This window comes from Equus przewalskii, chromosome 7 (assembly GCF_037783145.1).
Source record: "Equus przewalskii isolate Varuska chromosome 7, EquPr2, whole genome shotgun sequence".
Taxonomy (NCBI): domain Eukaryota; kingdom Metazoa; phylum Chordata; class Mammalia; order Perissodactyla; family Equidae; genus Equus; species Equus przewalskii.
Genome location: NC_091837.1, coordinates 23266525 through 23292972, shown reverse-complemented (window position 1 = coordinate 23292972; position 26448 = coordinate 23266525). Strand labels below are relative to the sequence as shown.

The window sequence follows — 26448 nt, the reverse complement described above, 5'->3', positions numbered from 1 at the left end:
GCCAAATTGAGAGGCTTGTTCACCTTCCCTAGTAGAGACTCTCTGATGTCTTTCTTACCTGTTGATTTTCTCAGCGGTCTTTATTAGGATCCTGCATTTCAGGTGTTGCTCAGTTGACTCCTGACAAGCCAGCTTGTGCACACTTCTACAAATGCTGGCTCGTGAACTGCAGGCGGTGGCAGCTTTCCTAGCTGGATTTGGCAGCTGGCTGGAGAGGGCCTGAATCAAGGTCTTCGGAAACAGCAGCTCCTTACACCTCTTCTTTTGAGGCGCTGTCTGTCATTTGCTCTGTCATTTTTCCGGGATGTCTTAGCTGCCATTGAGATCCAGGCAGATTTCTTTCTTTCCATAGGTTGGGAGTGCGTTTTGGAAAGCACAGGGACGTGGGCTTGTTCCACAGTCACATACAAGCTTTGTGACCCTGGCTGGATCGGCCCACCGTTTTTCCTTCTGAGAGACACTATCCTCATGGCCAACAAGTCCAGAGGTGCCCAGTGGCTATTTATACCTGACGTTCCTGAGGGGGAGGGAAGAGCTGTGTTTGGACTCCTGGAATTTTCTTTTCAGTCTTTCACCAAAGAAGCTAGTCCTTGGAGTCTCCTGCTCCAGGGTCAGAGTGTGAGCCCTTCGCCTCTGCTTTTGTCCTTGGAGGCTGGACCGTGCGCTCCTCTCTCTTTACCTGACTCGAGGCTTTGAAGCGCCAGCCTTGTTGCCCGTGTTTCAGGGGTTTGCGGAGTGAATCGGTAATAGGACATGTGATCTTTATCAGAAAGTCTTCGGGCTGTGAAGAGAGGCAGAAACCTTCCTGATTTCCATTTCTCTGGAAGTAGGTGTGCTTCTCTGCCCCTCCTGTTGGCACCCGTCACACAGGGTGTCGAGGCCCTGGCTGTGAACCGTCCCAGGGCGTGGGGTCAGTTCTGTGGACTCTCAGGGACTCTTGCCCTCCTTGTCCGCACATCACTGTGGTTCACAGTGTTCAGAATGCCCTTTGGGGGTGTGCACATCCTCTGCCGCCTTCTTGACCTTGGGCCAGTCATTCAACCTCTGGCTCCACTTTCCTCATCTGAAAAGTGATGTCTCTCTTAGGGTTATTACTGGGAAAATAGGTAATGTCATGTAAAATGATGAGTACAACAGCAGGCACTCAGCGAATAGCCACCTTCACTGCTGTCACCGTCCTCGTCGTTGTTGCCTCCACCCGGCTCTCCTTGCTGCTCTTTGGTCAGCTGCTGAGTTTTCAAGTCCAGCGGTCCCTTATGTGCCATTCTCAAATCCAAAGGCTCTGAAAACTGTTCTCTTTTTTTTTCATTACTCATCTGGCAGCAAGACCTGGCCTGAACTGACGTACATGATGTGTGGGCCGATTTATCACGCTTAAGGTGTTATTGCTGCATGACAAGGGGCACCCCAGACCTCACTGTTGTATAAGGACTGGTATGAGGAGGCCTGTGAGACCCTTCATTGCTTGAAGGAAGAATAACTGGTGTTGGAGCAGCCCCTTCCCCCAGGCAGCTGGTTGGTGTGTAGGCCTGCCCATGGGGCCCTCCCTGATGACAAGGCCGCGGGCTGGCCTGCCCCAGAGGTGAGGGTGGGCATGACTGAGTGAGTCTGGAGTGGCTTTGTGGGAGCGATGGGGTCAGGGCAGGGGGAGGTGAGGACAGGTGGACCAGTGAAGCCGGCTCTCGCGTCTCCCTCTCCTCCTTGGAGGGCAGAGCAAGTTGAGCGGGATAAAGGTCCAGGGCAGCCCAGCTTCCTGAGGTGGGCACCTCAGCCACCAGAGACTTTGCAGTTTCCTTGAATGCTGCAGGCTGTCGGGAAAATAAATCTGAGGGAAGGATCCACTTAGGGGTCAGTTTCAAAAGGTGTGTGTGGGACAGGGTCTGTGAGATTTTTCCGCAGGGCCCACTGCACTGCAGAAGAAAATGGATGACGATGAGGCTTTATTCACGGGAAAAGGTGGACTGTTTTTCTTCCTGATGTGGTTATAAGTTTCTCGGCAGCCCCTGTGGTGTTGCCCTCCTGGCAGGAGGGCCCTCCTCACTGTTACGGTACATAGTAACCACACGTCTGGGCCCAGGAGCTAACAAGAGGATTGGGATTTTGTTTAGGGATCTGAGTCTGACAAGCAACTAAAATTAAAAAGCTGGACCTAGACTGAAGGTTGTTGAACTGGCTGAGAAGGGCTTTCAGCGTTAGATGCCAATTAGCTCAGATAGTTTTGAGGGGAGTAGTGTGTCTCCCTGACAGATGAACAAACCATTTCTCAGCAGACTCGTGCTGCTCATAAAGGTGCTTCAGACAAGACACACTCGACCATCCTGGTCCTTCCCACTTCAGATCCCCGGTGCATGTGGGACCCCGGCAGCATCCTCAACAGCTGGCCCAGGAGCTCCACCACAGATCCTTGTTTGCAAGAGGCTCTGGAGCTGGTGGCCAGGATGTAAGAACCTCAGGGCAGGACCTGTTGTTGGCATCCTCTGTTTGGCATTTAGCATCACTTTCTGTTCACCTGCCTATCTCTGTTTTCCTTTGAGTCACAAAGAAAGAAGCTTTTGGATCCCATTTAGAGAAGGTTTCAGAAGTCAAGTTTCCTTAAGGTTACTGTCTCATCTCTTGGGGTTTGTTTGGTTTATTGAACACATGCTATGTGCCAGCCGCCTTGTTGAGAGGCAGTGGTGACAAGACACCCTTGATAACTGCCTTGCTGAGCTCCCTGTTAAAGGGAAGAGCCACGGGAGAACTGACAGTTGTGATAAGTGCTGTGATGGGGGCCCACAAGAGGCACCCCGAACCCAGTGCAGGGTGGTCAGGGAGGGCTGCCAGAAGAAAGCAGTGTGTCAACTGGGTCCTCTCCAGGGAAGCACAGGTAGCAGAGCCTGGCCTGAGGTGTGGGGGCCACGGAGGGGTCTTGAGCCAGAGCATGCTGCCATCAGGAGCAGAGGTGCCTCTGTGTCGGTTTCCTGGGCTGCCATAATGAAGTACCACAAACTGGCTGGCTTAAAACAGCAGAAACGTGTTCTCTCGTAGTTCTGGAGCCCACCAGTCTGAAATCAAGGCATCAGCGGGGCCCTGCATCCTCTGAGGTCTCTAGGGAAGGAGTCTGCCTTGCCTCTTCCAGCTTCTGGTGTTTGCTAACTTCCTTGGCATTTCTTGGCTTGTAGAATGCATCACTCCAGTCTCATGGCCATCCTCTCCCTGTGTCTTCACATTCCATCCCTCTGTGCCTGTGTCCAAATTTCCCCCTTTCATAAGAACTCCAGTCATATTGGATTAGGGCCTACCCCTAATGACCTTATTTTAATTTGGTTACTTCTATAAAGACCCTATTTTCAAATGGGGTCACATTCTGAAGTACTGGGGTTAGGACTTCAACATATCTTTTTGAGGGGCACAGTTCAACCCCTAACACCCTCTCCTGGGGTATGGCCAGCCCTGCAGCCTCCCGTTTCACCGTCCTGTGTGTTCTCCTGCAGAACCGGGCGGTAGGTCGGCCCAAGGGGAAGCTGGGCCCGGCCTCCGCGGTGAAGTTGGCCGCCAACCGGACGACGGCGGGAGCTCGCCGGCGCCGGACGCGATGCCGCAAGTGCGAGGCCTGCCTGCGGACGGAGTGCGGAGAGTGCCACTTCTGCAAGGACATGAAGAAGTTCGGGGGCCCCGGGCGGATGAAGCAGAGCTGCATTATGCGGCAGTGCATCGCGGTGAGTGCAGCGGAGGGGCACCCCTTCCTGAGAAGGGTGCCGCATGCGGCAGGGTCCCACGCTTCTACACCCCCGGGAGTGGAGGTGGCAGCGCTTCCTTCCTCCCAGACCCTGGCCCTCCCCTGAATCCAGACCCCACCTTCCTCTGCACCAGGCTGGTTTGTTCATCTGCCTGTTGGTCTGCCCAGAAAGGGGGCTCCGACTCGTACTGTTTTCATATTCCACGTTGCAGGTCCTGGGGCAGTCCTGCCATGTGCTCAGGCTCCTTTTTCTTGATAGTCTGATGGTCTTAGAACTCCTTCCTTCCCTAGATGACCGAGTACTTTGAAGTCTCTGCCATTAAAGATGTTAGGGCAGCTTGTCCTGTCTGTGACCCCGTTGCCAACATTTATGGTCCAGTTCACGACGGTTCTAGGCCCTCCCTTCCTTCCTGTCCTGCCTTCAAAGTCAGAGGTCTGGGTGGAAGGTCAGTAGCCCTCCTGAGGGGACTGCCCCAGATAAGGAGGACTGATTTATGGAGCCCAGGAGCTGGCCTCCTGGAGAGGCTGGCCAACCCCTGCAGACAGCCTTATATCTGGCTTTGCCCCAGGACCGGCAGTGGATGCAGACGGGTGACTTGGCATGGTCCCGGCATCTGCCTGTGCTTCCACCTGCACACACCCACCCACTCTGCCTTCCCTAAGGCACTGCTCACAGGAGCCCCAGGGTCCTCCCTGTGGGAATAGTGATCTCCGTTCTCCCATGGGAAAGCAGCCACTGCAGGAGGGACAGACCCTTGACCCGGGATGAGCTTCCCCGCAGGCCCAGCCTGGCGTTGGGTGAGACTCTCCCTGGCCGCTGCTGCCCCTCCAAGCCCAGGGGCACCTTCCGCCTCTCCCTCCACGCAGACACTGCTGGTGTTTTTGTTTTTCCTTTTTTTTTTCTAATTGTGGTCAGAAACACGTAACATAGAATTTACCGTCGTAGCCGTTTTTAAGTGTGCAGTACGGTAGTACTACCTGTATGCTCGTTGTCGTGCAAACCGATCTCTAGAACTTCTTCATCTTGCCAAGTGGAAACTCTATGTCCAGTGAACAGCAGCTCCTCTTGCCCTCCCCCCAGCCCCTGTCAGCACCTTTCTACTGCACTCTCTGTTTCTAAGTGTGACTCTTTTAGACGCCTTATATGAGTGGAATCATGCAGTATTTCTCCTTCTGTGACTGGCTTATTTCACTTAGCATGATGTTCTCAAGGTTCATCCATGTTGTAGCAGGTGACAGGATTTCCTTCTTTTTAAGGGCTGAATAATATTCCATTGTATGTAAAATACTCCATTTTCTTCATCAGTTCCTCTGTTAACGGACATTTAAATTGCTTCCACCTCTTGACTATTGTGAATAATGCTGCAGTGAACATCAGTGTGCCCAATATCTCTTTGAGACACTGTTTTGAATTCTTTTGTGTTTATACTCAGGAGTTGGATTGCTGGATCACATGGTAGTTCTCTTTTTAATTGTTTGAGGAACCTTCATACTATTTTCCACAGAGGGTGCTCCATTTTACATTCCCACCCACGGTGCACAAGGATTCCAGTTTCTCCACACCCTTGCCAACACTTGTTATTTTCTGTTTTTTGATATTGGCCATCCGAATGGGTGTGAAGTGATAGCTCCTTATGATTTTGATTTACATCTGGCTGACATTAATGATGTTCAACATCTTTTCATATGTTTGTTGGCCATTTGTATGTCTTCCTTGGAGAAATGTCTCTTGACGTCATTTGCCCATTTCTTAATTGGGTTGTTTGCATTTTTGTTGTTGAGCTCTAGGAGTTCTTCATATGTTCTGGATAATTAACCCCTTATCAGATATATGGCCTGTACATATTTTCTCCCATTCTGTAGGTTGCCTTTTTACTCTGTTTCCTTTACTGTGCAGAAGTTTGTGAGTTTCACTGCTTGTGTTTTTAGTTGTTACTTGTACCCCAGGTCATTTGAATAGATTTCAGGGAATTTGAAAGCCCCCTTGAAATTACATACAGAGTTTTCTCTGTGCGCATGTGTTGATGTGCATTTTTCTGGAGCGAGGGTCCGGGTGACCCATTGCATTTTGTCAGGATTTAAGAGAGGTCGTCTGTAGGGACTGTTGATTTTGAGAACAGTGTCACCTAAAACGTGGCATTTTTCGGTAACCCAGAACTGTCTCCTCTTTAGCTTTATGTTCTCTTCCAGCCCCTCTATCTTCCCTAGTGTCTCAGGCCCAGTTATAGGAAACCTGTCTCTGCTGTCCCCTGTTCTTTGCATCTCTGGTGCCTAGGCCGGTGCCTGGCACAGTGAGTGTTGGTCGAAGGGAACCTCACTTTCGTATGTCTCCTCTCTCCAACTTGACATGGCTTCTGGACCTGATGGCAAATGCAGACTTGGCCTGACCCTTGGTTCCTTACTCCTCTGCTGGCCTTTCCACTTTGTTAGGGCTCTTCCTGCCACATTTTATCCACCTGACACATGTAGGTCCACCTCTATTCCTTTTCCAGGCCCTTATCTCTTGATGTGCTGGGGTCTCCCTCTTCTCATAACCAGCCTTCCCTCTGCCCCCTCCAAGAGGCTTCCTTCCCAGACTTTATCCCTTCCCACTGTCCAGCGCCATCTGCCTGCTAGCCGAGACCTCGGTTTCCTCTGCAGTAGCTTCACCTCTGCTTCTGCCTCTCCTCACTTGTTTCAGTCAGTCTCCGACCCCTGCCCACCCACCACTCCCCGTCACAGACCGTCTTCTGGCCTCTGGGTGTTCCCCACCCAGCACCCCCAGCTTCAGTCTCCCCGTGCTCCCCTGCCCCAGGTGGCCTGGCCCGTCCTCAAGGAGTGTATGGCCTAGGCCATCAGTTCTAAACTGTGATCTCAGTACCGTCTTAAAAATCAGGAGGACCTCAAAGAGCTTTTGTCTATGTTGGTTATTTTTATTTATTTATTTTTTAAAGATTTTATTTTTCCTTTTTCTCCCAATGCCCCCTGGTACATAGTTGTGTATTTCTAGCTGTGGCATGTGGGATGCCACCTCAGCATGGCCTGATGAGCGGGGCTCTGTCCACGCCCAGGATTCGAACTGGTGAAACCCTGGGCTGCTGAAGCAGAGCGTGCAAACTTAACCACTCGGCCGTGGGGCCGGCCCCTGTGTGGGTTATTTATTAATATTACTGTATTCAAAATTAAAACTGAGAAATTTAAAAAATATTTTTAATGCATTTAAAAATAACAGGAAACCCACTACATGTTAGCATAAGTAACAGTTTTATGAGAAATAACTACATCCTCCAAAACAAAAATGATTAATAGGAAGAATGGCATTGTTGATGTTTTTGTAAATCTCTTTTTTATCTGGTTCATTCGAAAAGACTTAGATTTTCGTAGCTGCTTCTCTTATTCTCTTGTGATATGTTGTTTAGGAGGAACTATATGAGGAAAATCTGGCCTCACACAGATAGATAGATGGAAAAGGGAGGAGTATTTTAATAGGCTCTTCAGATATCCGTGGGTATTTTTCTCTGATACTCCACCAGAACTCAACAGGTGGCAGTTTCTTAAAGGTTAGTTGCAATGTGGAATCTGAAACTGTATCAACGGACTTTGCATCCTGTTACATTAAAACCCATTAGTCTTTCTTGCCCCTGGAATAGCTCATTGGCTCCTCTGTGATGTTGTAACATCATGCATTCATCATTTGGAAAATACTGGCTCATGAGTTATACAGATTTTCCAAATATTGGCACATAGCGTTATACAATGTAAAAAAAAAAAACAACCACCATGTTTGTTAATACCTCCACCAATCTCGTCAGAAAAGTCTTTCAGTATTCCTTGGAAGCTGTCCAGTTTGTGATGGCTAATGTAAGTTTTCCAAAATTCTGATTTTTGTTTGAAAGTTCAAATTTTGTTATTTGTAACAAATACCATAAATTATTTTTCTGGAACTGACAAGCTCACTTGTTTGTCTTTGAGAAAATATGCAAATACCCATGAGTTTTTTTTCTTTAATCAGTCATTGTTTCAAATAAAATGATGTTCTATGGAGAAAGTGGCCAATTCAGCTCACTACTTGGTCACGTGAGCGCTTTCCATTTAGATAACCATCGTCCTGTGGTATATAGCAGAAGTACTTTATACATACTTCCTATTTTGTCACACAGAGTATTAAAAGGACATGTACTCAAGGGTCAGAGTTTTAATAAAATTAATAATTTTTACTGCTTCATCAAAGATATTCTTAAATGAAGCTGGTAATCTTTTTAATAAGTGTGTGGCCAGTGACTGCCAGTGTGCTGTGGAGCCCCTGCCCTGACATGTGCCAGCGGTTTCACCCACCAGACCAAATGTTAACACAAAGAAAAAGGCAAATGAAGTCTCAGAATTATTCTGAAAATAGATTTAACCTCCCAGACCTCCCCTGTAAAGATCTTGGGGACCCCGGAGCCCACAGTCTATGCTTTGATACCTGCTGGTGAGATGCAGCCTCAGCCCCACACTGGTCTGGGCTCAGCTCACGCCCCACCTCCTTCGGGTCTTTCCTCAAATATGAAGTCCCCATCTTCTACATTTCAAATTAGCCCCCCTTCCACCCCTCACCTCTGACCCTGGCCCTCTTTGCTTTGTTTTTCTCCATATCCCTTTTCACTGTCTAATACGTTGTATTGTTCTTCATTTTGTCTGCCTCCACTAAAATGTAAGCTCACGATGGCAGAGGTTTGTATCTATCTTATGCATTGCTATATTTCCAGCACTTAGACTAGTACTTGGCACACGGAGATAGTAGCCTGAGAAGTATATGAATGAATGAAGGGCAGTGCCTGGGTTGGTTCTTTGCCGTCTCCTGGAAGGCTGGAGGAGAGCAGCTCATTGCCTTTGACCCATTCCCCACGGAGCTCCTGGCCCCTGCTGACTTCTCTTTGCTCTTCCCTGCTCCCCAGCCAGTGCTGCCCCACACCGCCGTGTGCCTAGTATGTGGCGAGGCAGGGAAGGAGGACACGGTGGAAGAGGAAGAAGGCAAGTTTAACCTCATGCTCATGGAGTGCTCCATCTGCAATGAAATCATCCACCCTGGATGCCTTAAGGTGAGTGGCCCCTAAGGGATCTGGCTGTGCTGCCTGACACCCCTACCCATGGCCTCTGATGGTATTGATGCTGGGGGGAGATTGGTGGCTGCGCTTGGATTCCTTCCCTGGAGGACCCCCTAGTCTGGAGTATTCTGTGTGTCAGACGATGAGCCAAGGGCAAGAAAAGTCTGGAGTAGCTCAGACCTTCCACCTGTGTCTTTGAGGGAATGAACACACCTCCCCCCGCTCCCAAAATTGCAGAACCACAGAGAGTTCCCAGAAGGAGAGACCGGGTGGTTGGGCTCTTCACTGGATTCCTGGCTCGGGGCTCCTGGGAAAACAAGGCCTGGGCCAAGGGAGGGCAGGTCCTGTAGCAACAGGTAGTTGCATTCCTGTTCTTGTGTGTGCCCAAGGCAGGGCTGCCTTCTCTTTGGGACTGCCATGCTGTGCCTGCCTGTCTTAGACAGCAGGTTCCACCTTTGAAAGGAAGAAACTGCTCTGGCCTGGCACATACCTTCTGTCCCTAGGGAATGTCATCATACCTGCCGCATCCCTGTCAGCCCAGGTGTCAGCCTGTGTGCATCTGTGTTTTAGAGAGATCAGGGTGGGCCCCGCCCCACACCGTGCTTCAGCTCTGCAGTATCCCCTTCGCTCTGTGGGGTGGTGGGGGTTTGTTCTGATGCTCACTCCTCTACACACACACCTCCCACTCTGACGGGAGTGCTATGATTTTTCCCTGGCTTTGGAAGTCAGACTTTCATGTCTTAATCGCCTGGTGACTTCTCTCTCTCCCAGGTCAGAAGTTCCAAGAGGGCAGGGGCAAGCACACCTTACTTGCTCACACCCAGTTCAGTGCAGTTTATTGGGTCCTTTCTGGGTGCCAGGCCCTGAGCTAATTGCTTTGCCTAGGTGATCACGTTGAATTCTGGCAGAACTCCAGTGAGATAGGCAGACTCTATTCCATGGACAAGGGCACGGGTCCACGGGGATGGAATGACTTGCCCAGGATTACTGAGCTAGAAAATCAGGATTTGAACCCTGGCCTGAATTCAGAGCCACCTGTCTTAACCACTCTTGTTTTCTTTTGGCCAAAGATGGCATGGAAATGGCATTTGGGAGGGGGTGTTGATGTTCCTGGCAGAGGTGACCTCTTCAGCCCCCTCCCTGCTTGCTGACTGGCGCGTGTCCCTGCAGATTAAGGAGTCAGAGGGCGTGGTCAACGATGAGCTTCCAAACTGCTGGGAGTGTCCAAAGTGTAACCATGCCGGCAAGACCGGGAAAGTGAGTGCCGCGCTCCAAGTCCCAGGGGTCAGCCCGGGAGGGGCGGACCTTGGCCTTGCCAGACCCAGCCTGTCCTGGCATTGTCGGCTGGTGGGGTGCTGCGGGCTCGGGGAAAGGGCAAGTCCAAAGATATACAGTTTGTTTTTCCCTTCTCTCTTTTTGGCCTACAAGCAAAAGCGTGGCCCTGGCTTTAAGTATGCCTCAAACCTGCCCGGCTCCCTGCTCAAGGAGCAGAAGATGAACCGGGACAACAAGGAAGGACAGGAGCCTGCCAAGCGGAGGAGTGAGTGTGAGGAGGCGCCCCGGCGCAGGTCAGACGAGCACCCCAAGAAGGTGCCCCCTGACGGTATCCTGCGCCGAAAGTCGGACGACGTGCACCTGCGGAGGAAACGGAAATACGAGAAGCCCCAAGAGCTGAGTGGCCGCAAGCGAGTACGGACTGGGAGGGGCTGATGGTGAGGGGTGGCCTGGCTGGTCCTGGGTATGCCTGGGCGGGGGCGGGGGCGGGACGGGCAGCAGGGAGAACTCTGGCCTCTGGCTGCCCTGAGCATGTCACCTAAGTCCTGAGAGCTCGGCCCAAAGGAAAGGAGGGAAAACCAGCGAGTCACTCCTCTTCCCACCCCTTTAGGCCTCGACGCTTCAAACGTCCCCCGGTTCCTCCTCTCACCTCTCGCCGAGGCCCCCTCTAGGCAGCAGCCTCAGCCCTTGGTGGAGATCCAGTCTCACTTACTTCCAGCAGCAGGTGCTCCCACGTCGCCCCGCCCTCCGGAGGCCCCGGGGACTTGCGAGTCCCAGGCGCCCCCCCCCCCCCCCCGCCCCACTGGTCCTCCAACCCGTTGCCGCAGCCGCCGGGAGGCACCTCTTCACTGGAGCTTCCCAGGCCTCAGTCCCAGATCGCTTGCTCGTGATTCTGGCGTGGGGCCTGGGAAGCTGAAGCTGCCGCGGGGAAGCCCTTTGGATCTGGGGAACCTCGGAGGATCCCGGCGGCCCCGCTCCGCCCACCGGCCCTTCCAGCATCAGCCACGAGGTGGCGCCCGGTTATCTTTTCCCAGCTCTAGCCATTAAGGCTGGGCTGGGAATCCCGCAGGCCCTGCCTCCAGGACTAGCTCCCAGGGCCAAGTCTGACCTGAATGGGCGACTGCATATGTCTGGGTCTGACCAAGGGGGAGGTCAGTTGGGTGGGAACAATTCGATCACTCTCCTCCACTTCCAGCTTTTTCCTTAAAACCAGCAGGCAAGGCCTACCCGTCTCTCAGTCAAAGCAGAGGAGATGGGATTTGCGGGGAAGGTGACCCTCCAGCCCCTACACTAGAGACTGTGGATTCATGGTGGGGTTGGGTGTAGAGGGGACCAAATCTCACCAACCCTGGGAGCAAGCTCTGCATCCTTTCTTTCCTGTGACAGCTAAAACCTGGCAAAGAAGATAAGCTTTTCAGGAAAAAGGTACTGGCTTCCCCTCCCCACTTTTCCCCTCTTCTCACCCCAGGCCTGGGAATGGGTCAGGGAGAGGGTGGGGAGGCCTAGGTGGGAACAGCGCTGAGCCTAGGGGCTTACCTGCCCTTGTCACCCCACCCCCCCACCCCCAGCGGCGGTCCTGGAAGAACGCAGAGGACCGGATGGCTCTGGCCAACAAGCCTCTCCGGCGCTTCAAGCAGGAACCAGAGGATGATCTGCCGGAGGCGCCCCCCAAGACCAGGGAGAGCGACCACTCCCGCTCCAGCTCCCCCACAGCCGGGCCCAGCACCGAGGGGGCAGAGGGCCCAGAGGAGAAAAAGAAGGTGAAGGTACGCCGGAAACGGCGACTCCCCAACAAAGAGCTGAGCAAGGAGCTGAGCAAGGAGCTCAACCAAGAAATCCAGAAGACGGAGAATAGCCTGGCCAACGAGAACCACCAGCCCATCAAGTCGGAGCCCGAGAGTGAGAATGAGGAGCCCAAGCGGCCCCTGGGCCTCTGTGAGCGCCCTCACCGCTTCAGCAAGGGGCTCAACGGCACGCCCCGGGAGCTGCGGCACCAGCTGGGGCCTGGCCTGCGCAGCCCACCCCGAGTCATCTCCCGGCCCCCTCCCTCCGTGTCCCCACCCAAGTGCATCCAGATGGAGCGACATGTGATCCGGCCCCCCCCCATCAGCCCCCCACCTGACTCACTGCCCCTGGATGATGGGGCGGCCCACGTCATGCACAGGGAGGTGTGGATGGCCGTCTTCAGCTACCTCAGCCACCAAGACCTGTGTGTCTGCATGCGGGTCTGCAGGACCTGGAACCGCTGGTGAGGGCGCTGCTTGAGCTCAGGCAGGGACGTACTTAGGGACCAGCCCTGTGTCAAGCTCTGGGCTAAGGCTTAGGCTAGACCGGGGGTGGCATGTGTCCCCACCTGAGTCACTCATGATGCTTTCTTTTTAAGTCCAGTCCAGCTTTAATTATCTTCCTCAAAGAGTTCCAGGTGGCTCCAGCAATCCAGTCAGTCTGGTCTTATCAGAAGAGGGGAACCCTATTTGCTTTCCTGATTTAGCTCCTTGGAAGGTGAACTAAGGACCGGGTGGAGTCCTTTTCCTTAAGAAATTAGCCAAGGTTAAGAGCAAGAGTGCCAGTTTCTGGTGTCACTCCCAGCTTTGATATTTCCCAGCGCTCTGGCCTCAGCCGAGTTACTTACCCTCATCCGTGAACAGCCACGATGCCTGCCTCAAAGGGTGGTTTTGACATGCGGCGTGTAGAGGGCATAATAATCTGTCGGTGGTGCGGTCAAATCATTTGCACTTCCTAGCACCCTTGTGGACCGCAGAGCTGAGCCCTGTCTGGTTTTTTTGCGCCATCCTCTCACCTTCCGGTGCCAGACAATGCTCCGCTGCTATTCATAGGGTTTTCCTGGCCAATTTTTTCAGAAGTGGCTGGCCAGGTCCTTCTTCCTAGTCTGTGTGTTCTGGAAGTTCTGCTGAAACCTCTCCACTGTGGATGACCCTGCTGGTATTTGAAATAGCAGTGGCTTAGCTTTCAGCGTCAGCAACATGAAGCTCCCAGTAACTGCTTAATGGAGAGCGAGTGCCTGCACCTTCCACAGGGACCCTATGGCAATCAGAGCAGAGGTGCCCAGGTGCAGGCAAGACAAGAGCTAAACAGAGAAGGGTCCAGAGGGTGGAGTTAAGGAGCCTCCCCCTGAGCTTGGTACGTCAGAGAGTTACCACAGGCATGCAGGAGGCTCCCTAAGTGAGCTTCCAGCTCTGACAATGCCCCCTCTGCTGGGCCTGGCCCACAGGTGCTGTGATAAGCGGTTATGGACCCGCATCGACCTGAACCACTGCAAGTCCATCACGCCCCTGATGCTGAGTGGCATCATTCGGCGACAGCCTGTCTCCCTGGACCTCAGCTGGACCAATATCTCCAAGAAACAGCTGAGCTGGCTCATCAACCGGTTGCCTGGTGAGCACTGGGCCAGGGACCCCAAATGTGCAGTAGTGGGGGCTCGGGTGCATTACCTGACCTGCTGCTCCCTTCTTTATCCCTCCAGGGCTCCGAGACTTGGTGCTGTCGGGTTGCTCGTGGATCGCAGTCTCAGCCCTCTGTAGCTCCAGTTGTCCCTTGCTTCGGACCCTGGATGTCCAGTGGGTCGAAGGACTAAAGGATGCCCAGATGCGGGATCTCCTGTCCCCACCCACGGATAACAGGCCAGGTGAGAGGCCAGGCCCGGGGTGTGCCCAGGGGGGTCACATGGAGGTGGTGGGACCCAGCTGTGCTGTTGTATCTGGTTTTCAACTCAAACCCCATCTGGTGCACATCCTCAAGCTTTCTCTGACCTCAGCTCTTCTCTAGAGGGTGCAGAGATGAGCCCAGCTGTTGTGTTCTCAGTCAGTTTCAGGCACAGAGGTGATCTGAGAGAGGGCAGAGGCTCCTTTGCACACCCGAGATGCCACCCTGGAGGCTCTGTGTGCATCTGACTACTCTTAATTTGTCCTTCACTGGCCTCAAGCCTTCACTAACGTTGGGATCAGTGTGGTTGGACAGGGGCTTACAGGAGGACAGAGCCTTCCTAGGTTGGGTTGGGGTGGTTGTTGCTCTTCGCCAGTAGCTTAAATAAGGAAACCGTGGTGATCCAGAGATGCCGTGCTGTCTCTGCTCTGGTTGGCCAAGTACTGCTGGTTAGAATGTGGGCTCTCTGTTTCTAGATCTTCTGATTTATCAAGAATCTAGAAGTGTAAAATTTGATGTGGAATCTTCTGATTTTTAAATGTTGGAAGTAATTCTGATTTTTGGGGGGAAATACTCATGGCTAAATGAAACCCAAGTGTTACATCTGGCTGGTAGGCTTTTTAGAGTTTCATGTCAATGTGATCAGAACTCTCTAGTCAGGTTGACATGTTGCTCCTCTCCTGCCTGCCCCCTCAGGTCAGATGGACAATCGGAGCAAGCTCCGGAACATCGTGGAGCTGCGTCTAGCAGGTCTGGACATCACGGACGCCTCCTTGCGGCTCATCATACGCCACATGCCCCTGCTCTCCAAGCTCCACCTTAGTTACTGTAACCATGTTACCGACCAGTCCATCAACCTGCTCACTGCTGTGGGCACCACCACCCGAGACTCCTTAACCGAAATCAACCTGTCAGGTCAGTCGGGGCACCCGTCTGCCCAGCACCGTTGGACAGGCTGGGAATTTCACATTCATTGGAGGTCACAGTGTTAGGTGCTAGGACGTACCGGTGAACAAGACAGACACACAGCCTAATCTAGAGGGGAAACATACATTAAATAAATATTGGGTTTGTAATAATTGCTACCAAAAAATAGTGCTGGTATCATTGAGAGCATATAGCAGTGGTTCCTGACCCAAAATACAGGCTAGGGAAGCTTCAGGTGGTGTGGACGGGCCTGCACCTGGCAACGGGGTGTGGGAGAGTGGTGGGCAGTGAGGGAAGGCCAGGCTGAGCAGGCTTCAGCTGATGGAGCAGGCAGCTTGGTTTCTGCCATTGTTGTTGGTTCCGTGTACTCCTCCTAACCCTGCTATCAAGGGGCCTGTTCTTGGGGAGAAGACGACCCCAAAACTAGGTGCCCTTATGGTTATGTGTCTGTTACGTAGTGACAGTGAGGGAGTCCTCTCTCCCTCCGCTTGCTGATGAGGCTGGAGTCGGTTCTTAAGGACTTGGGGGCATGACCGTCACTGAGGTGGACAGAGGCAATGCTGCCCACGCTCAGCCCATCTAACCTGGTTTTGGTCTGATAGCTTAGGATGGTTGGATTGGGCATATAAGATTTGGACAAAACCAAAGAAAAAAATGTTTTTCCCCCCAGAAATTACCGAGTAATAAAGGACACCCTTCCGTCATTTAAACTAGCTTTTGACACGGTCCAGTCTGATGTTCTGCTTCATCAGGATTCACATGCTGTCTCGTTGTATGCCTCTCTTTGCATCCCACGGTCATGCCTGATAGATAAACGCCTTCCTGTTAACCATGCCGCAGTCAGGCGGGAGTGGGGAGGTTTGAGTGCTATGAGATAATTCTGCACTAGGTGCCTAGGAAGCCATCCCTCCTTCTCAGGGAGTTTTGATGCTGGGGGTTGTCCCACCCCATGGAGGCAGAAAACAGAGAGCCATGCAGAAGTGAGGTTTCACCAGGATCCCAGCCCAAGGCTCAGCTCATGGTCTTGAATTGATGCTGGGGCTGCCCTGCAGAGAAGGGTTTGGGTGGCATCTTGTTCTAAATGCTTGGTATTATATGAACTCTTTTTACTTGTTCTAATTTAGTTATTATCTATGTGAGGCAGAGATCCCAATATATACTCCCCTTCCCTGCAGTGCAATCCATGATGTCTATGTGTGTTTGTGTAACTCATCTTTTGCATTTTGTTTTCCACCACAATTCATTCATTCAGGTCTTCTTTTCGTCTCAGTACCTATAGATCTCTACATTCTTGTTAAGACTGTGAAGTAGATGGAGGCAAATCTCTAAGCCCAGTCTCATCTAGATTCATTTCTTTTGAAAGTGTTTTCCCCTCCCATCGGTATAACTAGTTGGGTTAATGATAAAATGAGTTTGTGCCACAAAATGGTCGACAGTTGACAGTTTCAGGATCCTTGAATTGGTTGGAGGATCTGGTCTAGTGACAGTGTGAAGTCGCGCTTGTCTAGCCTAGTTATCCAGGTTGCATTTCATTGTCGGAATATGTACTGGGTGCCCAAGGCAGCTCTTTGCCTGTCTCTCCCCACCCCCGGAGGCCCCCACCTTCAACTCTTGAGTTCTTCCAGCGTTTTCTTGCACATTTTCCAATTGTGAGCCTACATTGCTATTTCTTGATTTTTTTTTTTTTTTGCATTCAGACATTCCGTATTTATTAACTTCCTACGTGGAACACAAGGATGGCTATTCTTACATCCTCTTACTCTCCTCTTTTTTTTCCCTCCATCTTTCCAATTTGTGGTTACATCACTATTATTTACCTTATTCTGGCCGTGTAAGTATTGTCCATTGTTGAGCCAAATAGTATATCATGAGTAAGTTTCCTTTCTTGCAAAGTTTTTTTTGTTTTTCCTAGAGTCAATAATTGTCTCATTTTTGTTTGCTTAGTCTCTAAGCAGATTTTACAACAGACTTGAATACTATTCTTTCCCCAAACAAAATCATTAGATCCCAACCAGTTTTTGTAGAGCCCTCCCTTCTGGATTTCTTTTCCTCCCCTTCTGTTTTCTCCTTCTGGGCTCCTGCCTGTGTTTGAACTGGCTGTCTCTGCCTGCTGTATGGCTGCCATCCTGGGACTTTCTCCCACCGTCCTGGGAATTTCATTGGTCTGTGTCTTGTGTAGGGTCCCCTCTTTCCTTGTCTCATATCTTCTTTCTTGGATCTCTGATCTGCTGGAGGACATCTTCTGTTTCTTGTATGTCCAAAAATGGTTTTATTATACCCTCACATTGAGTTGATAGCTTAGCTGGATATAGAATCCTAGTGTGGGAACCATAATGTTTCAGAAAGTGGGAGGCATTGCTCCTCTTTCTTCTGCCTTGCAGAGTCAAAGTCCAAAACCATTTCATTCTTCGTCCTTCAGTGAATCTGTTTTCTCTTTGTCTCTGGTTTCCTGTAGTTTTTGATGATGAGCCTTGGTTTGAATGTATATTCACCCATACCACATGCATATGAGCCTTTTCACTCTTTCAGTCTGGAAACGTATGTCCTGCAGTTCTGGGAAATTCTGTTTCTCTTTCTCCACTAGTCCTCTGATACCTTTTTTTCCTCCTGTTTTTCACCTTTGTGTCTTTTTGTTCTATTTTCTGGAAGTTTTCCTCCACTTGATCACACAATTCATATATGGTCACACACCACATAATAACGTTTCAGTCAACAATGGACTGCATATACGGCAGTGGTCCCATGAGATTATGCCATATAGCCTAGCTGTGTAGTAGGCTGTACTGTCTAGGTTTGCGTAAGTATGCTCTATGATGTTTGCACGACAATGAAATTGCCTAAGGACACATTTCTCAGAACATATCCCTGTTGTTAAGTGACGCCTGACTGTAGTCAGTTTTTCATTTCTGCTGTCATGTTAGGTTGAACCAAATGCAGCTGCTATTTATGTAATTCAATAACAGTCAAATACTGGCAGTTTCATATGGTTCAACCTATATTTCTAATTTTACAGCTGTGTTCTGTTCTCTGAACTTTTGTAGAGTGGCCTGTTCTTGTTTCTTGGATCAAGATATTGTCCATCCTGAGGATATTGATAGTTTTATTTTATTCTCCTTGCGTAGACTGTTTGCTTCAAATGTAGTTAGTGGCCCTCATAAGAGGCCTCCTCAGATTTAGTGGACTGAGTGTCAGTGCGCGGTTTTCCACTCGAGGGTGATTGGAGGCTCTGGGCACACACTGGAGCTGGTCTGCTGTAGACGTCACTTGTCATGTGGTCGGCGTGGCTCATTCCTTTGGGGAAACCCAGATGTGAGATCTTGCCGTCTTTCCTCTTAAGCTGGTCAGGGTTGTCAGAAGGACTCTCCTTGACCTCCCAGCTGAAGAGTGCATGCCAGGCTGCCCGTGTTCTAGGGCTTGGCAGAGGAAAGAGGCTGCGGGGGGGGGTCTCGAAAGTCAGCAGGTAAGTTTCCCTGTAGCCCCCGTTTTTCAGTGGGTGCCCCTACCTTCCACAGTGCCTGATGGCGTCTGGTCCAGAGACTTTTTCTCTTACCCATCAGAGTCTAAAACTCCTCTCCAGCTGGGGAGGGAGTCTGGCTGTCTCATCGCTCCTTAAACAGATTTTCAACCAGTCCTGTCTCTAACCCCATCTTTAGCCCCACTTCCAATGTCCCCATTGCTTCTATTGCTTGAACCTTTGGGGTGTTTTGTAGACTAACTGCTTCTCTGCTTTCCCTTCAGCCAGTTTAGGGTTAAGCTTTCTCAAGTTTGCTAAATTGTTACCTCCTCTCCACCTTCCAAGATTAAAAGAAAAAAGTTTTTATTGTGGCAAAATACACATAAAATTGCCCATTTTAACCATTTCTAAGGGTACGGTTCAATAGCATTAAGTTCATTCACGTTGTTGTGCAACTACCACCACCGTGCACCTCCAGAACTTTTCTTCACTGCATCAGAAACTCTCAACCCTCTAAAAAATAGCTCCCCAGTTCCCCCTTTTCTCCAGCCCCTCACAACCACCATTGTACTTTTTGTCTCTGAGTTTGACTCCCACGGAATCTCATATAAGTAGAATCATCCAGGAGCTGTGTTTTTTTGTAACTGGCTTATTTTAGTTAGCGTAATGTCTTCAAGGTTCATCTGTGGTGTAGCATGTATCAGAATTTCCTTCCATTTTAAAGCTGAATAGTATTCTCTTATATGTATATACCAATTTTGTTTATCCATTCATCTTTTGATGGACACTTGGGTAATGCTGCTGTGAATATGGGTGTACAAATAAATACCTGTTCGAGTCCCAACTTTCAGTTCTTCTGGGTATATATGCAGAAATGGACTAGCTGGATCATATGGTAATTCTGTTTAATTTTTTTTGAGGAAATACCATATTGTTTTCCAGAGTGGCTGTACCATTTTTACATTCCTACTAACAGTGCACAAAGGTTCCAATTTCTGCATATCCTTGCTAACACTTATTTTCTGAGATTTGTTTGTTTATTTGTTTATCATAGCTATTCTAATGAGTGTGAAGATCTCAATGTAGTTTTGACTTGCAGTTCCCAAATAATTAGTAACGCTGAGCATCTTTCCATCTACTTATTTGCCATTTGTATATCTTCTTTGAAGAAATATCTATTCATGTCCATTGCCCACTTTTTTAAAGGGTTATTTTGTTGTTGTTGTAAGAGTTCTTTATATATTCTGGATATTAATCCTTTATCAGGTACATGATTTGCAAATACTTTCTCCCATTCTGTGTATTGTCTTTTTTTTTTCTTTTAAGATTTTATTTTTCCGTTTTCTCCCCAAAGCCCCCCAGTACATAGTTGTATATATTTTTAATTGTGGGTCCTTCCGCGGCCTCAGCATGGTTTGATGAGTGGTGCTATGTTCCAGGATCTGAACCGGCGAAACCCTGGGCTGTCCTTTGCACAAAAGTTTTTAATTTTGATGAATTCCATCTCTTTCCTCTTTTCTTGCCTGTGCTTTTGGTGTCAAGTTTAAGAAACCATTGACAAATCCAAGGTCATGAAGATTTTTCCCTGTTTTCTTTAACAGATTTATGTTAAATCTTTGAATTATTTTTAGTTAATTTTTCTATATGGTGTGAGCTTAAGGGGTCCAACTTCATTCTTTTGCTTGTGGATATCCACTTTTCCCAGCACCATTTGTTGAAAAGTCTGTCTTTCACCACTGAATTGTTTTGGTACCGTGTCAAAAATCATTTGACCACTCAAGGGTTTATTTCTGGGCTCTCAATTTTAGTCCATTGGGTCTATATGTCTATCCTTATCCCAGTAACAACACTCTGAATTTGTAGTAAGTTTTGAAATCAGGAAGTATGAGTCCTCCAATTTTGTTTTTCTTTTTCAAGATTGCTTTGGCAATTCAGGGTCCCTTAAATTTCTACATGAATTTTAGGATGCATTTTTCTATTTCTGCAAATAACGCTGTGGGTACTTTATAGCAGTTTCATTGAATATGTAGATTGCTCTGGGTAGTATTGACATTTTAACCATATGAAGTCTTCCACTTCATAAACATGGAATGTCTTTTCATTTATTTAGATCTTTAATTTCTTTCAGCAATGTTTTTTAGTTTTCAGTATACAAATCTTTCACTTTCTTCATTAAATTTATTCCCAAGTATTTTATTCTTTTTGCTGCTGTTGTAAATGGAATTATTTTCTTAATTTTCTTTCAGATTGTTCATTGCTAGACATGGAAATGATTTTTGTGTATTGATTTAGTATCTTACAGCTCTGCTGGATTCATTTATTACTTTGTGTGTGTGTGTGGAACCTTCAGGATTTCATAAGATGATGTCATCTGCTGGCAAAGATAATTTTACTTCTTCCTTTCCATAAGTATCATTTTTTTAATTCAGTGCTTTGATCTGTCTAGAATTTATTGTGTTGTGAGGTAGGAGTTTGTGTTGATAGGCCACATTGTTTCAGATTTGTAATTCTTAATCCTTCTTCTCCTTTCTTTGGACGTCTATTTTTTCATTATTAAACAGACGAGGAAAAACGTCTTTGTTTACTAACCCATCATGGGCCTATCCATGATGTTCTCCACACCACCAGTTTTATAATTCGAACATTTTCAAACATAGGAGAATTGGAAGAATGGTATAACGAACGCACATCCTCCTGCTAGACGCAACAGCTGTGTCCTCTGCTGCATGTGCTTCATCTCTATATGGACCTTTTTTTCTTTTGCTGTCATTTGAAAGTTGTAAACATTGTGACACTTAAACCCCTGAATACCTCTAGATACTTCAGCCCTCATTTCATGAGAATAAGGCCATCTTCCCCACATAACTACGAGAGCACTGTCAACACCAAAGGAAAAAATTAAAGAGTTAAAACAACCAAATGTAATTTCTCGTATCCTACAACAGTCCCTCTAGGCTTTCTACCCCCTGACGTTGACCTTTTGAAGTATCCCAGCATGTTTTCTCACATTCAGGATTTGTTTGTTGGTTCCATGTGTCCTTTAGCTTGTACTTGATCCCCTGTATTTCCTGTAAACTGCCAGTTAGGTCCAGAAGCTTGCTTGGATTCTGATTAGACAGTTTTGGCAAGAAAAGCTCATAGGTGCTGGTTATGTACTTTGTATGTCTCCTGCTGATATGACATAATTGTGCTCATCTTTGGCATGTGTTCCCAGCAGTGGAACTGGTGCTCACAGGGCATATGCACGTGGCGGAATGACCCTGGACTCCTGGCACGCCCCTCCACTGGCCTGCTTTAGGTCATTCCTCAGAATCTTCCAGCTTTACTACCTTTCCCCTTGCAAGCTCCTCACCTGCCTTCCAGAGAGTGCTGTTTAGTTCAATTCCCAGTGTCTCTCGTTCCCCACTCAGATCCACCTCTGCTCTCCCCTGCTTCTAGGCCCGCCTCCGTCACCAGCTCAGGGCTGTTCTTGCCCTGAGACACTCTCCCAGTTCCCTGCAGCAGGACCCGGCTCAGGTCCCTCAGTGCCTTCATGCTCCAGAGCGGGCACCTCCATCCTGGAGAACTCACCATCTAGCTGGTGCGCTGTCGTGCCCGTGGCTGTTGGGTGGCTGAGGGGACCTCCAGGGTGTCCTGGCGGTTACCTCTTACACTGAGGCAATACTTCCTGTGAAGTGTGACCTGGAGTCCTAGCCAGGGTGTCTTGGGGCAGACAGTTTTGGCATACATTAGACCTCCCTGCAGTCAGCTTAAACGGTGCTGCCGCCTGTGGAGGAGTATGGTCACATGGCCAGTGCTGGAACACTCGTGCTATATCCAAGGACAATTGATACGAGAAAAAGGCCTGTTCAGTACAGGGCCTATGTGTAATAGTGAAGAGTGGAAAATGAAACAGAAATATATGGCAGTAAGTTTATTTTATTATGTCAGCAAAATCATCCCTATCCTGTTTGCACTTAGAATGAATCAAGTATTGAGTTTTGGGGGGCATGATTTTTCTGAATTGTATGATAGCATTGTACAACATCCTTCATCGCTTGACTTTTTGCAGTAAGATTATAAAAAGGATCAGCCATTTGTGGGGAAGTATTTGAGGGATTAATTAGAAGGTTAAGAAATACTCTTAGAAAAACTGAGGTCTTATCCTCAAAGCATCTCTTTGTCAGCATCCTTGTCACTTTTCCCAACTAACTGCCTGGGCTTCGTTTGTTAGTGGCAATGCCTGTGATGCAGACAGGCCTCCATCACCACTTCTTCCAAATTCATGAATTCCTACTGCCTTTATGAGATTGGGTTGTATTTATGCTGTCTGAAATGGGCATCCAAAAATCTGCGCGTGTCTGTGCTAACATTTTGTGCTGACCTGAGGAGCTTGTTTCAAAGGAGCTCCTGGCATAAAGTAGTCAGTTCCTTGGTGACTCGTGTGGTGCTATGACTTGACTTCCTTATATCACCTCCTAACCTGCAGGGACTTTGATGGTATGGAGCTAGCACAGGCCTTATCTGCGTTCTTGCAGTTTGCCCTTGCTGTTTTTTTTTTTTTTTTTTTTTAGATTTTTTTATTTTTTTTTTCCTTTTTCTCCCCAACGCCCCCCGGTACATAGTTGCGTATTCTTCGTTGTGGGTTCTTCTAGTTGTGGCATGTGGGACGCTGCCTCAGCGTGGTCTGATGAGCAGTGCCATGTCCGCGCCCAGGATTCGAACTAACGAAACACTGGACCGCCAGCAGCGGAGCGCGCGAACTTAACCACTCGGCCACGGGGCCAGCCCCTGCCCTTGCTGTTTTTATTCCTACTTAATTTAATAAAAGGAAAGTGCAGATACTAGTGATGACACGCAGAGGCCTCAAGTTGAATGCCATTGAAGCGAAGGAATTACTCATCTGGCCCAGAGTGGGGGCTCTGAGCCTCAGTTGCATGCTAACTGTTATTGAAGCCAGTTGACTGTAGAGTCAGTTCTAAAAGAAAAGATGATGATAAAAGCAAAGGACAAATTGATAGAAACACACAGTTGAAGAGTGAGCCTGCAGGTGACGGCAGGATGAAGGATGCTGAATTCTGGTTTTGCTCTCTGTAGACAATCTCTCCAGCCCCTTCTAGCACATTGGTCCTCTGCATAAGTTTCAGGGGAACATTCAGTAAAGGGCTAGCCTTCATGCTGTGCCCTGCTCAACAGTGCTGGTGCCCACGTGAGCAAAAAGGATGCCAGGATGACCTTACAGATGTTTTCACTCCACCCAGCCCTTCTCCCCTGGGATTATCTGAAGGGAATAAGCAGATGCATAAATGCACAATAATGTGCATAGAGAGGTATTCATCACCAATATACTAGACGGGGAAAGCAAGCAATTTAACATATCGTGTGATCCTGTCTTTGTAAAACAACACAGACAGGAGACCTGTTGATGTGAGAGTATATACATATAAAGAGGCGGCTATGCAGTAAGATGCTAAATGATTTCACTTGGAACAGTATTCCTGCTTTTCGAGCATATATTAACCTTTATAATTGGTAGATGAAACCATTACCCATTTGAAGAAAGCTTTGAAGCAAGTAGTTTTCCTTAGGGCACCAGGGGCTGGTAAATGCGCAAGAGGTCTCTCCATTGCTGAGTGCCTGGGGGTGGGGGTGGGGGGCCTTTGGGCTCCGTGCTTCCTGCACCTCATGCTGTTTCCTCTTCTCTGCAGACTGCAATAAGGTTACTGACCAGTGCCTGTCCTTCTTCAAACGCTGTGGAAATATCTGTCATATTGACCTAAGGTACTGCAAGCAAGTGACCAAGGAAGGCTGCGAGCAGTTCATAGCTGAAATGTCTGTGAGTGTCCAGTTCGGGCAAGTGGAAGAAAAACTCCTGCAAAAACTGAGTTAGTCCAAGGACAATTATGTAAATACGGGGTGGGTGGGGGGCGGGGATGTGGCAGGGGAGGGTGAAAGACTTTGCAGAAACTAGGGCTTTTATTTTCAATTTGGAACTTGGAACTACAGACCACAGAACGATTCCATTTTGCAAGTCTTGCCGAGGGAGAAGCTGTTCCACCACCCGTTTGGGGATGAGTGAGCTGGACACTTTCCTTTGGTCTTTCTGAATCGTAACTGCACTGCTTTCTGGACCATTTCTAAGGTGGCCTTTACCAAGAAGACATTCCCATCGGAGAGGAGGATGAACTCTGGAGAATTTCTCTTACTGAAGCATGAGCTTAGGAGTTTTTTTGGTGGTGGTGTTTTTGTTTTGGACACCTCATTCCTTGCAACTCTGAGGTTTTTGGTGTCAGCATAAAGTGGACCACACACCACATTTGCCGCCTTGACATATTTGTTTTGTTTGTTTGTTTGGTTTTGTTACATCTTACATTATGCAGAACTATTTTTGTACAAATTGTTTAAAAGTTATTTATGCAAGGTTTGAATGCATACCAGTGTTTTTATTGTTTTGAGATTGCCAACTTTCCTGGTTTTCTTAAGGTAGGAGAGAACTTAACCTGTACTTCACCAACAAATAATCCATCTAACACGTGCCCAGATCTGGCAGAGCAGGCTAAGACCTTCCAGTTAAGAGCATGTGTAACTGGCGGTTGGGAGCCTGCTTCGTATGTCAAGAAGTTACATAAGCATGTTGTGGATATATGTAAATTATAGTTGAAGTAAGACACTTTGCCAAGTTTCCTCTGTATAGAATTTACCTTTTTCTCAAAATTTTAAAATTCAGAATTCAGCCTTTGCACTCAGGAGGGTTTTGCTCCAGCATGAGCTCTTGTACTCTACATACAGCTAATTTATACAGTGAGTCAAGAAGTAGAATAAATGATCCAACATAGCCTTTCTTTTCCTTTTTTCTCTCCTTTGAAGTGTGAGTTGAGTTCTCATTTAAGGTTTAGAACATGGCTTTTTCCTAGTTGTAAAGTTATGCCTTCATAAGTGCCATTGTTGTAAGGTGTTGTTTTCCGAGACCTTCCCAGATGCAGTTTTACCTTTGTTGAATTTGTATAAACAATTGTACAAAAAAAAGACTCTTGGACTTTGAGGGTTTCTGTTCTAGAAGTAGACTAGAAATTTGGAAAGTCCAGAGGCGCAGTCTCAACACTAGTTTACGTTGTTGTGAAGCCAAACAAGCTATAATTTCTCCTTCATCTCAGAAATGCAGCAGCCCCTTGGTACATGTTTTTTTCCCATCTTCAGAAAGAGATCTTAGGGTTCATGGCTAATAAAGGTAATGGGAAAGAACTGTGCCACACAAATGGCCTCTTGTAGGAATCAGGTACAGATGCCTTAAGGGAGAGGGTGGCTTCCCTGTTTGGGTGCCTCTGACCACATCTATATAAAATACCTTCTGTGGCCACTTGGCATTTCCACTGCCAAAGGGGAGCAGGGGGTCCGTTTCCTCAACCTCCCATTGGAGGCAACTCAAGGATTGCTATCCTGTGCTTGGTAGCCTTGGCCTGGGGTGGCTGGAGGCACTTGGTTATGAGGTGACTTCCCCAGGTGGCAGACAGAAACCAGACAGACATAATTTTAGATCACAGAATTTTTCTAAGGACAGGGCCCTGCAGCATCATACTCATATCCAGAAACAACTGCTCTGAAAATGGAGAAGATAACTCAACTTCCTCAATAATCAATAGCAACATAAGACTTTAGTCTCATGGGACAAGACTTTCCTGCTAATAGTAGTTTCATATTATCCCTTTTTTTTTTTTTTGCCATAGTGAAACAGTTTGAGATTCCATCTAGGTTCGTACTTTCTGTTAATTTAGATACAGAGATCCTTTCTGACTCAAACTGGAGACATCTGAAGCTGTTGCACCTCGGAATTTAACTCAGGAGATGTACTTAACAGAAGTAAGATTGGTTTAACACTCTGTGGTTTATTTATAAAAATGCGGCTTACCTTTGCAAGCCTGATTGTTCATCATGGAGCACCCCCACAAGAGGCCAAGTTTCGGTTCTCTTGGCAGCCGGAGTTCTCTGAACCTCGAAATAAGAGTTACCCTGCCATCCAGTAAAGGCATCCTCTTCCTTGGGAACTGTTTTTAAGGGTAATAGTGGTTTCCGGGTGACCAGTCCTCGGGGTTAGAGGGCCCTCTTTCTCCTGTAACGTTTCTGGGAGCATAGAGGTCTGCCGAGAGAGGGGGCGAAAGAGGGGCCGCCAGGGCTGGGGAGCCACAGCTTCCCTAGGGACACACCACAGAGCCAAGACACAGTGTCTCTCCAGGCTCGAGGTAGGCTGGGGTAGTGCAGTGGTCACAGATGAGCTCCCCTGAAGTGTACTCAACAAGCCAGTTAAGATTACACCCTAGTACACAGACTGTACACACCTATTTTTTTTTTTCAAATAAGCTTTAGATGAG

General features: G+C 48.4%; 1 protein-coding gene across 23 annotated transcripts in view; it reads left to right on the top strand.

Moving 5' to 3' along the window:
• Positions 1-25110, top strand: part of KDM2B (lysine demethylase 2B) — a 118100-nt gene extending 92990 nt beyond the window's left edge. For 12 of the 23 annotated variants that reach the window (XM_070629035.1, XM_070629037.1, XM_070629038.1 and 9 more), the window contains 11 exons: positions 3474-3698; positions 8635-8778; positions 9955-10041; positions 10213-10473; positions 10670-10783; positions 11446-11484; positions 11628-12307; positions 13292-13455; positions 13544-13705; positions 14419-14637; positions 23791-25110. In XM_070629035.1, the coding sequence (XP_070485136.1) occupies positions 3474-3698; positions 8635-8778; positions 9955-10041; positions 10213-10473; positions 10670-10783; positions 11446-11484; positions 11628-12307; positions 13292-13455; positions 13544-13705; positions 14419-14637; positions 23791-23972 (2277 nt within the window). In that variant the 3' untranslated portion in view covers positions 23973-25110. Of the gene's footprint in view, positions 1-3473; positions 3699-8634; positions 8779-9954; positions 10043-10204; positions 10474-10669; positions 10784-11445; positions 11485-11627; positions 12308-13291; positions 13456-13543; positions 13706-14418; positions 14638-23790 lie in introns of all 23 variants that reach the window. The other 11 variants (XM_070629034.1, XM_070629046.1, XM_070629036.1 and 8 more) reach the window with 1 other exon arrangement.
• Positions 25111-26448: the final 1338 nt, after the last annotated feature.